Here is a 12824-nt window from a genome sequence, read left to right as displayed (position 1 = left end):
GATTCCATGGGGGCGTCCTGGTCTAGTGGTTACGGCTCTTGTCTCTCAATCTGAGGGACGTGGGTTCAAATCCCAGCCATGGCATGATTCCTTCAGCAAGAAATTTATCCACATTCTGCTGCACTCAACCCAGGTGAGGTGAATGGGTGCCCAGCAGGATTAATTCCTTGAAATGCACTGAGCACTGGAAGGCTGCTTGAGCTAAAGCTGGGGTAATAATGATAATAACAATGCGCCTCGGAATAGATTATTTCTAGATAGATGGTGCAATTTTTTATAAAGGCCTATTATTATTATGCTGATGATAATGAATCTATTATATGTGATAATGATGATAATAGTTTTAATGATGATTAAAATTACTATTTTTACAATAATGATTATAAGAAGATAGCTTGCTGATTTTGGTATTACATTCCTTCAATATGCACATATCTTACAAACCATCGAGGAATATAGAATTTGGGGAGGCCTGCCAGCTGGTGTACAAGGCACGACAAGGTCTTGTGAATAATTTGGTGCCATACCGTTTAACACTTTCCAAGTGAGAAGAAGTATTTTAAATTCTATACGCTTCCGGATTGGTAACCAAAGTAGCTTTTGGAGAATTGGTGAAATGCGTTGATATTTTGCTGTACCAGTTAATGGGTGAACGATGGTGTTCATGATGCACTAACGTAAATATTACTTATACGTTGATACCGTTCTTGCCACCCAGATCAATGTTTATGACTTCTCCACTGAGGTCGGAGGGTACGCACTGGTAGGGGATGGATTCGATCCAGACAATTTTTACACAACTCTACTCTACCTGGACTATACTACTGAAGTCCCAAGCGTAGCACCAATATCGGTGATATCGCCTTCACATGCAATATGGGTGAAACTGCACGGGGGCCCGTATGGATTCAACAAGCTATATGCGTCGGCGACGTCAACAAGTAAGTGTTTTGTTGATACATGTACTTATTATTCATACGTGGTCTGGTGTTGCCACATTCTGTTCCAATAATACATATCATTTGCCTTAATTCAATCGCACCCTGGTGAATAAGGCCACCGCACACCTTACGACTGTTCGCGATCCGATTTTGGAACAATTGCATATTGCTCATTTTCTTTGGGGTTTGAATTAATTAAAAGAATACTAATATAACCATTTTGAAAGATTGCAAGCCTTTATTTCGGAGTAAAGGCCAAATTAGTTTCAAATCGTAGCCAGTCGTACAACTGCTATGACGTCATTACGACTAGATATTAAATTGCTTTTATTCTAAGAAGGATGATAGCATAGTCACAGATTTGAACATATAGGTATTTGTACAATGATTTAGAACATTACACAGTAAGATATTCAAAGTCTCAATGTTAGTATCAAATTCTACTACATTTTATTCTGAAATCGGGTCACAGACCAATCGTACGGTGTACAGTCGCCTTAAGGGATTCTTAAATGATATTGAGAACAAAGTGGAAATAAAACACATCGGAATAATATGTCTTCTAAGCTTTTATCTTCCCCAAACTATTTTGTATTTATATTGCCCGCCAATCGTAATTTGGTACTGGCTAACACACACCAGAGCAATCTTTTAAAAAATTATGTTCCCTTCAAATGTGATTAATAAGACGGATCATTTCCACCAGACAAAAACATACCAATTACCGACACAATGTTCATTCCATTCCCTGAAACTGCTGAATTTATACAACAATACACTTTAAAAGCAATTTAATTTTGTGTAGAAATGATTCCTAAGAAATTTCATGACTTTTTAAAGCATGTATCAAGTATGCATAATTCTCATCACCTATCTATTTACATAGCAGTGTGTCGTGCACACTCATTGAATATCATCCTAAAGCATGAAATAGTCAAATTATTGACCAGTTATATAGAAACCTTGTTGATCAATGAATTTGCCTTCATTTGAAATGAGGATGAATGCATCAAATGGATCATGCATTCTTAACAAACACTCATTGATGTTCAGATGACTTCATATACCTTTACTCGTCTTTTTTCCAAAATTAGGTGAATGCATGAAATAGTCAAATTATTGACCAGTTATATATATAACCCTTGTTGATCAATGATTTTGCATTAAATTATCATTTGAAATGAGGATGAATGCATCAAATGGATCATGCATTCTTAACAAACTATATAAGACTCATTGATATTCAGATAACTTCATTTGCCTTTACTTGTCTTTTTCTGAAATTAGGTGAATGCGTGAAATAGTCAAATTATTGACCAGTATCATATATAACCCTTGTTGATCAATCATTTTGCTTTTGATTATCATTTGAAATTAGGATGATTATTCAGATTACTTCATTATGCCTTAACTCGTCTTCCAAAATTAGGTGAATGAATCAAGAATGAATTTGAATGCCCAGAATGTATCCTCATTTTATATTGTAATAAATTTTAGTATTCCTTACATTATTTTCCAAATATAGTCAATTGAAATGAAAATGAGTTTGAATTCCCTGATGGCTAAATACACCAATTACCTCTTTGATATTCAAATTGCAGTTTTCTATTCCTTAAGTTTTCTATCCAAATATAGGTGAATGCATTGAAAACATGTTTGAATGGCCAGCTTGCTCATGCATTATTGACCAATTACATAAACCTATTGCCGTTCTAATGATTTTGTCTTTGTGAATATAGATCAGTGCACTGAAAATAGTCCCAATGCCAAGATGGCTTATTCATTTTTGATCAATTATGGAATTCTCATTGACTTTTGAGTGATTTTATAAGCCTTTAAATTGTGCATTTTATAATACCGGTACCTGTGCACACTGCACTCTTATTGCAATTTTTTTTTTAGCTCAATCCATGTTAATTCTGGGCCCCTTTGCATGAATGTTACTATTATGTCAACTTTTTCTTCCAACGGTAACTACTATCATGGTAACACTGATCAGCGGCCAATCAGAATCAAGGATTCCATGCAAGTTACAATAAATTGCATGGTAAAGTTACATCGTAACTTTTATGCAAGGGGCCCCTGGAAACGAAATTCTTAATATGCCTTTAATTGTCTTCAAAAATGAAGAGCTCACTTGCAAAAGGGGTTAGGTCCATTTTTCATCAAATTTGATTTGTATGTCTCAATGTATAGATTTTTAGTAGCTCTATAATATGATACCAAAGAAAAGTTAAAATTCCTATTAAAAAGTTAACTAAAATGAAAATCACTTTTTTCAAAAAAAGTTAGGTCCATTTCAGTTTAGTTGCAAAAGGGGATAGCTACACATAATTTTTTTTTGGAAAAGAATATCTTAAAAAATTTGAAGACAGGTAGATTTCTTTTATACCCAATTTTATGTTCTCATGGTAGGGTATCATGAAAATTCAGTTTCGCATAAGAATATTGCAATAAGGGAGAATTTAAAAAATTATTTTCTTGGAGTGACCTAATCCCTTTTGCAACCAAACTCTTCTGAAGAATTCATTTGTCAAAAGGGTTTAGGTCCATTTTTCATAAATTTTATTGTTTTCTGTCTCTAAACCTCTAAATTTTTAGTCACTCTGATGATACAAAAAAAAATTTGAATTAAAAAGAAAACGTGAATGAAAGTGGCAAAGAAAAATCATTTTTTTAATCAAAAGAGATTAGATTCATTTCAGTTTGCTTGCAAAAGGGGTTAGATCCACAATGATAATTTTTTGTTAAATATATAGAAAAAAATTGAAGACAGGTAGATTTCTTTTATACCCAATTTTATGTTCACATGATAGGGTAGTACATCATGACAATTTAGTTTCTCATAAGAATATTGCAATAAGTGAGAATAAAAATCATGGTTTTTCTCGGAATGGTCCAAAGTGGACCTAACCCCTTTTGCAACTAAACTCTTCAAATGTAGATGAATGCATTGAAAACAATTGCAAATGGCCAAATCCAACAATTGTGCAAGCACGATTCATTTACTTGTCTTCCTAATTGTAGATGAATGCAGTGAAAACGAGTTTGAATGTCCAGACGGCTCTTGCATACCTTCATATTACTTATGTGACTTTATTGCTGATTGCAATCCGGGATACACGGATGAACTGAATTGCCCAGAACACCCTTCCATTGGTAAGAGATGTTTTAGGTTTTGGGGCTGGTTCTTGATTTAAAAAAAAAGAAAGAAAGTTATTATCTGGTCTTGAGTATGACTTTGAAGTAAATCACTCTTGGAGTGACAAGGAAAGGTAGTGTATAATTCACCTTGGATTATGTCTATGCCGTGAGTTGTTGAAATCAAGAATTATGCTAATGACTTGTTAGAAGTTTGCCAGGTGAGAGCCTTTTGCACACAAATTTATACATGTATGGGACTATATAAACACATTGGGCTTAAAGTGATTGGTTAACATTGGTTTGACTTTTAAAAATTCTGAGCTAGAAGGTCACACTTGTCACCTGTGTCTGTGATATGTTACAAAAATGAAGCCCAGAAAAAATTGCGTTCGAAAATAATTATTTAGTGCTTCAAAAATTGAAATATAATGTGACCGAAAACACCATCTTAATCTCATCCCATACACTTATGTGTACTATTTAGGCATCTATAAGACGCCTATTTACAAAATCGGGGTTTGCCTTGTAGTTTTAGCTTTTCATTCTCAATAATGGTTGTTTTCAGGGTTTATTAGTTCTAATACATGCACTTGTACACATGTTTCATCTTGGTTTGAGAATTTTTTAAATCGGCTGCTCACAAAGTTACACAATACCTTTAACTGTGTCAGCTATGTTATATGCCAGAAGCATTTATGTTTTCAGGTTCCTGGTCAGTCTGTCCCCTTGATTTTGTAATAACTAAAGAATAATTTAATGGATCAACTTAAAATTTGGGTCATGTAAATATGCATACAGAAATGCAAAAAGAAAGATTTATTTGGGCAATGGGGGTTACAAATTCACCGGTCAAATGTTTCAGTTGTCCTTTATATATACACAAATATCCTGTTCTTCTGATTAATAAAACGGTTTGAGGCCTCGACTTCAAACTTGACTTACAGTCCTATGAAAGATTTTGTTGTCGAAAAAGTCAGAAAATGTAAGATATTCTGACGTTTCTTTCTTGCAAATTTGGCTTTTTTCAACTCAAATAGAGATGTCAAGTACAGCTACAGTGTATGCACAAGATTTTCTGTGATTGGGCACAAGGTTACAGGCATTATGCATAATATATATATTGGGATAGGCTGTGGAACATGCATGAGAAAGGTTTGCTTGGATGAACAAGCTAGAGTCCCCAATGTGGGAGTCTTTGTAGTGCATGAGACTAATAGGCAGGTCTGTTGAAATATATTGTGTAAATTCCTACCCTAATTTTTGTATTTTTTCTCAATTTCCAGTTCACCAAGATGTCTTAGTGGATACTTCTCATACGTTCACGTCCCCTCTCTATCCTGCAAACTATCCCGGCAACAGCACGTTCTTCCCCTACACCTTCTCATCCCCCGACCCTAGCAAGCACATCAAGTTTGAGTTCACGCTCTTCGACCTCGCCGAAGGTGCCTCTCTCATTTTTGGAACGGGGCACGATTATTACGATATTTCGTCGGGGTTTGATGTGTTCCACACGAGAGTGCCTCCTACTACCGTATACGCACCGTCAGACCGCGTATGGGCCGACTTCTATTCTGGTTTCACAGACGCTCCAGGATTCTTTGCCACCGTATCGACGTACCCTGCTGGTCGTGAGTATATCACTATCTTTAGACTAGACCCACACCTGACTGAAGGCACCTTGTCAAAAGTCAGAGCATGTCTATCCTGCAGGAATCCTGCAAGCGGCTTATCATTTAAATTAAACCCTGGTTTAAAGTTGTGGGGGTTAAGTATGGAGAGCCTGGGGTGGTCATGTCAAATATATTGCTGTTCACATGCATGACCAATAAAAAAAAAACATGTTTAAAGTGGTGTTTTTTCAGTTTTAAACGCGGGCAGTGCGTGCACTCGTTAAAGGTATAAAAAAGACAAGATAAATGGTCAATCGCGGGGTCAAACGTTTTTAGGGTGTTTTTTTCCAAAGCTTTTTTTTTTAAAGAATAGCCAAACGTGTTTAGGGTATGTTTTTTTCCCCCCATGAATATAGTTTTGTCTATTCAAGCTTATTGTTAGCAAGTAGAAAAAACTTGTTTAGGGGTCGTATTCTTGCAACAACTTGTTTAGGGGCCAAAATGCGTAAATAAAGCCCACAAAAAACTTGTTTAGGGGGTTATTTTGCACACAGAAAAAAAACTAATTTTGAGGGTGTTTGGATTATTTTGGTCACACATGTGTACAGCAATACCTTTGACTGCCTCCCCCTGGGATGGACAGCCAATATGGGCACGAATCCCTCAAAGTACACATCCAATTCATTCACTCATTTGACACTAAAATTATTCATAATTGTCTGGAAATGATAACTATATTTGAGGTATTTTTTTTCCTTATTATGGAAGCAAAAGGAATCAAAATGAGAAATATAGAATATAAACATAATTTTTTATTTTGGCTCCCCATAATTTAGCACAGAGTTAGACCGTGCCCTAAGTTATATAAACCTGACTTCAGAATACGAGTTATAGTACTTTTATATTGGGATTATTGCTAAAAGATGTGGCACATACTTTTGAAAAGTTGAGTTATGGGGAGTTCCAATTAAAGCCTGGCTCACATCCTGTGCGTTTTGGGCTGTTTATTGCTGCGTTAGCTAAAGAAAGCAATAGATAAATCTTCTTTTTCATTAATTGTCTAAAGTGGGCTTATTCTTAAAATAAGTTCTTTATTAAAATCATGGCCCCCTTTCTTCTCCATTCGTGCTACACTTTACATTCCTTTTTTTGAAATCATTACAAATTTTCATATGAACCGGAAAATAGGACAAAAACAATCATCCCAAGAAGGTCTCGAAAATGAAACCTTTGGAACAAGAAAGCTTGTGTGAAAACAGAAAAATCAAAGAAACAGATCAAGGAAAGTTTGAGAAAAATTGAATGAATATTACTGTAAGAGAGTTATGAGCATTTAGAGTTTAGATCATTATTGTAATGTAGATCCTCCTATTGGCAATGCGACAAAGATGTGTGATATCACATGTGAACAACTTTCTTATTGCTTTTATATATATTTCACTTGAAATGCCTCTTTTATCACATCTATCAGGAGATCATTAATTCTTTCTATAGGAGGGCTTGTATACAGATTTTCGAAGAAGATATTATGGATAAAGAGTTTGTATCACCATAAGAAAGAGCAAAAAGAGACATTTTGGGGTTATTTTATAGTCCATCAAAGGGAAAGTTGTTCACATATGACATCACACATATCTGTCGAATTGCCAATGAGAGGATCTCCATAGCATAATGATCGCATTATTCAAATGCTCATAACTTTCTCATTATTTGTCTGATTTTTGTCAAAATTTCTTTGATCTTATTCTTTGATTTTTCTCTTTCCACACAAGCCCACTTGTTCCTAGGGTTTCATTCCCCTTTAAGGGTGGGGGTAGATGTTCCTACTTAACTCTTTGCTTGCCACGTACAGACAGAATCACTCCTGTGCCACATTAATTTCAAGGTGCAACTTTAAGAGGGATCCTGCATGGACTCTGCTAAACCAGCTCACATAAGCTTGTGATTGGTTTATTGTAAAGAAAATCTTTGGGTGTGTGTATACAGTACGATGCAATGCAGACAACTCTATTGTGCGTGTGTGTATGAACAACTAACCTAATGCACTCTGTGTATACTGTGAATAGAATGTGACTGGAGTCAAAGTTGGCAGTCTGATGTAGGTGACCCTAGTCGAATAAAGCGGGCAAAGATTAAGTGGAGTTGCTCTAGTGTTAAAATAGTGTATTTATCGCACCCATTTTCTTTTTCTCTCTTTCAATCCCGTAGTCATTCCTCCCCAAGTGGTCTGTGATTCAAGCCAATGGGCATGTCACGATGGACTGTACTGTATTCCACTAAGCTATCGATGTGATGGTCATCGGGACTGTCCTTCCAACGGAGAAGATGAACATGGATGTTGTAAGTTGATTTATCCTTTATTTCTTTAGTTTCATCCCACCTACCAATTTTTTATGAATATTTATATCAAAGGATTTTGGGTACAGTTGATGAATTTAGTCCCTAAGAATGATCGAGACATGGACTTTTGAATTGCAAAAGTATATTTCTATAATGACCCTGTAAAGATATTCTAAGGTTTAAATCACACTGATAACTGGTTATTACTGATTACTACCAGAACATAAGATTACTGTGATGTTAGCTTAACCCTTAACCCTAAATCTCCCGGGGTATTTTTATTCTTGTCATTCCGGGGGGGGGGGGGGGGGCCATTATGGCCCCCCTTGAGATCTCAGCCGCGGATTGCGTGATCACAACGAAAATTTGCATGATGGTAGAGAATGACGTAATCTACGCAGTTGTATTGGTAAATTTCACTGAATTCATATATTTTTATTTTTATGAATTATGCTAATTTATTCATGAAATCATACTCTTTGCTCTGATTCACTAAATAAAGCTCCTAGAATGCTATTTTTTGGTGAAAATATTCTTTATAGCATTCCTAACAATTGTGAATGAAAAAAATTCTGGTACCAAGTCCGATTTCTTATGTATCTTATTGGTTTTTTTATTTCTTTGTTTTTTTACTTTTTGTTTTTTTATTGTTTTTTCAATGGATATCGTTCCAGACTTAATTCTGATCATAAACAAGGCAAAATTAATTAAGTTTTATCAGTAAAAGTAGAAATAAAGATACATTTATGAATTTTGGCTAATACACAATCTGCATTGGATTTGTACATGAAATCACGTTTATGAGCAATTGTCTGACATGCACTTACATAATGTTGCGTAATGTCGTAACCGCGTACCTGGGCATCACAAATTTGGTCTCAAAATTTGCGCGAGACTTGAAATGAAGAAGTCAGTGAGCGGCGAGGTCAAAAAATTTTGCGCAGCAGATATATCGCGAAAATTGTCGAGGGGGGGGGGCCATTATGGCCCCCCCCCCCGGGAGAATTAGGGTTAACTTTTATCTCCTTCTCTGTCTCGTCGATCTGTATCTCCTTCTATGTCACCATCTCTCTATTTTTTGTCTTTCCATTTCTCTTATTTTCTATCTATCTAATTCTCTCTCTCTCTCTCTCTGTACGTCTTTCAATACCTGTTTCTTATGTGCAGCTTCAAACTGCAGAGAGTACCAGTTTGAATGTAAGAACGGTGAATGCCTTCCTGAGCATTCCCAGTGTAACGGCCTAGAGCAGTGCTCAGAAGGAGAAGATGAAATAGGCTGCCAAGTTGAAGGTAAGGCTGGGTACCGTAACACAAAGCATAGCGATTAATCATACGCTTGATTTTCATGATTACTTGTACATTGTAGTCAATGGAATCAATCATAGAAAAATGTGTCTACAATCATTGCTAAGCCTTCTGTTACGTGGTCCCCTTGCGTACTGATGTTGGTTAGGGGCATTGACCTAAAAAAAATTCAGGAACAAGAAAAAAAGGAAGAAGGGAAGGGGTGACATAAGGTATTATTTTTGTGAATATTTATTAAAATCTTTGGTAAACTGATATATTTGTATTGAAAAGGTCTACTTTACAAAAAATCTTGCACGATACGCCATGTTTGGCCCCTTCTCGTTACGCCACTGGTTTGGTCCATGGACCTGGGGGGTGTTTTAAAAAGATTTAAATATGACTTAGAGTCGCACTTAAATGTCTAGGTGCACGTGGTATAAAAGGCATGGCAGTATTGGCCAGATCATGCCGAGAGGACGCACACTACTGCGTATTGATCCAATTAGATTGCGTGTGTTGCATATCATGCACGCGTCGGCATTTGAGTGCGACCTAAATCATACTTAAATCTAAATGAAACATCCCCAGGCCACGGAGGATTATCTATTGTTACTTGGGGTGCTGTGACAATGCTCAGCACCCCCAGTAGAATAATCATCCGTGGACAGGGCCCTGGTTTGGTCGATTTTGCTTTTTCTTCTTGCAGTATGGTGTCATCCCACATGATCTTCACCAGTTATTATATCTGATTTGTTTTGTGAAATTTCGCCCTCGGCGAGGGTAGATGTCTTAATCGCCCCTTTTACGATGGTCGCGCACTATAAATGAGGTTTTGCCCAAAAATAGTGTAATAAAAGTGTTATTTCTGTAACGGGTTTCCCCATCTCCTATGTTACTTAATGTCGTGGTGGCAGCGGTGGGATACAAACCTACGACTACAACCAGTTTGTCTGCTAAGCATTAGGTTTGATTACCAATGAGTCCATTTTGTCTCATTTCCAAAGAGACTTTACCCATTTTGCCTAATATCCACATGGTCTACTACCAACTAGTCTGTATGATAAGTTAAGTTTTTTTTTATAATAATGCTTATAGATAAATATTTTTTCTTAAAGGACAAGTCCATTCCAACACAAAGTTGATTTGAATAAAAAGAGAAAAATCCAACAAGCATAACACTGAAAATTCCATCAAAATCGGATGTAAAATAAGAAAGTTATGACATTTTAAAGTTTGGCTTAATTTCACAAAACAGTTATATGCACATCCTGGCTGGTATGCAAATGAGGAAACTATGATGTCATCCACTCACTATTTCTTTTGTATTTTATTATTTGAAATATGAAATATTCGAATTTTCTCATCATTGTCAAGTGATACAATGATTAATTCCTCCCTGAACATGTGGAATTAGCATTGTTTTATACTATATATTGATGCAGTCAAGTTGGTCCTTATTGTAAAATCTATAATAATAATAATAATAATAATAATATAGGGTATTTATATTGCGCACATATCCACCTTGTTAGGTGCTCAGGCGCTCCTATATTACCCGGCTAAGCTAGGTGTTCATAGCGCACACAGCTTTTTAAGGAATTACTTCCTACCTATAAAAAAAAGAAATATTGTATAATTCAAATAATAAAAAACAAAAGAAATAGTGAGTGAGGGCATCAACGACTGACTCACCTAGTTGTGCATATCACTGTTTTGTGAAATTAAGCGAAACTTTAAAAATGTCATAACTTTCTTATTTTACATCCGATTTTGATGAAATTTTCGGCACTATGCTAGTTTGATTTTTCTCTATTTATTCAAGTCAGCATTTTCCTGGGGGTGACTTGACCTTTAAGGTGCAGCTGGGATAATAATATGATCGGGCGCACTAGAGTAAATCCATAAAGTAACTACGTTTTATAAAATCGGCATATTATAATTTCTGATATATTTTTTCTAGGAGAGTGCAGTGATCAACAATTCAGATGCAACGATGGTCTTTGTATCCCTGATAATTTGAGATGTGATTACTTTTACCAATGCTCGGATGGTTCAGACGAGTCACCGGAAGAATGTGGCAAGTTATAATAATAATGATAATAGTTATGATAATGTAAAATATTGATGAAATAATAATAGCAATAATAGTAGTAATAATGATGATAATGATATTAATACTTGGTCCTTTTAAATCACTTCACACATACAATGTAGTTGAAAAGACTAATGTTTTGTGCTTGATATGACAGCAATGGAAGGATGGCAGTATGGTATTCTGTTAAGTGCATGTAGGTTGGAGCAATATTTTCAAACCATTCATGAGAAAAGCTAAAAGCTCTTAAATAAAATAAAATAGAGTTACTTTCTCTCTGTTCATCTGTACTTTTTTTTTTCTTTCATTTTCTCTCCCCTCTCTTCTTACATGTACATGTCCCATCTGCTTGTATTAATTTTGCACGCAAATACAGACATGCCAACCGTTCCCTTTTTAGAGTATTTGTTCCTCTTTTTTGCTATAAATACACCAATACTTTTTTGTATGATTCGTTACTTCTTTTTTTTTCTGATCAAGGAGTATGTATTATACACAGCGCGTGACACTAGCGCCGGTCGGACAATCCCAGACTGGTAAAAAACACTGTTGGGCCAGTCACTTGTTGCATGAAAAGAACAAGTAAATTCTTGCCTGCGAGCACATGTTTAAAAGGGTGAATTATCAAGTTTTCAAGTAGAGTCATTTCACATGTTTCCTCACCGATCTCACTACAACAGGTTGGCGATTGTAACGTTGAGACAAATTTTTAAAAATACTCTTTTTTGTCAAAAATACTTTTTTCCCATTATTAGAATACTTTTTTTGGTTTTATAAGGTTGGCAGGTCTGCAAATATGAGATACAAGTAATTTATTGAATGTGTGGCCAGAGATATTGTATCCTGTTGTCTTTTCGAAAAGAGGATATTAAGAAGAATGCTTCAACCTAAATAAATAAGCATGCAGCTCTCTTTTGATTTCTCCTCAAATTCTTGACTTTAGATTGAGGATAAATATATGAAATTTGGAAGCTGTTCATACTCATTCCTGTCATGTAGTTTTCGACGAACATATTTTTTTTTTTTTTTTTTTCAAGCATTGACAATAAAATGAAAACATTATTTTTTCTGTAATAAATTCCTGCACTGTTGTATCACCAATACAACAGTTTGGATAATTGCCAACAAAATGTTCAGTCACCACAAAAATGCAAAATTATGAAATCGGATATTACCTTTCCCTTTCAAAATTGCATGACTAAAAGTGTGAGAGTTCACATTTTTCACTGCTTTCACCCATTTTTGCTTTTGATTTTCAGCTTGATTTCAGCTTTTCCATCAGCTTTTCCATCTGTACAATAGTTCTGGGAGCTCTTTCAATTTTAGCATTTATCAACACGTTTCAGCTTTTTTCAGCTTACTTTATGTGTGATCGTTGACACTCGTGCCGAAAGTCAAGGGGCCATATTT

General features: G+C 35.5%; 1 protein-coding gene across 1 annotated transcript in view; it reads left to right on the top strand.

Moving 5' to 3' along the window:
- LOC129266193 (uncharacterized) overlaps positions 1–12824 on the top strand; it is a 118002-nt gene that overhangs the window by 20029 nt on the left and 85149 nt on the right. Inside the window, exons 13-18 of the mRNA XM_064103842.1 lie at positions 719–941; positions 3969–4100; positions 5369–5713; positions 7904–8035; positions 9203–9325; positions 11283–11399. Coding sequence (XP_063959912.1) covers positions 719–941; positions 3969–4100; positions 5369–5713; positions 7904–8035; positions 9203–9325; positions 11283–11399 — 1072 coding nt within the window. The remainder of the gene's footprint in view (positions 1–718; positions 942–3968; positions 4101–5368; positions 5714–7903; positions 8036–9202; positions 9326–11282; positions 11400–12824) is intronic.

This window comes from Lytechinus pictus, chromosome 8 (assembly GCF_037042905.1).
Source record: "Lytechinus pictus isolate F3 Inbred chromosome 8, Lp3.0, whole genome shotgun sequence".
Classification (NCBI taxonomy): Eukaryota; Metazoa; Echinodermata; class Echinoidea; order Temnopleuroida; family Toxopneustidae; genus Lytechinus; species Lytechinus pictus.
The sequence above is the reverse complement of the archived record's forward strand: the minus strand, read 5'-3'. Positions and strand labels throughout refer to the sequence as shown.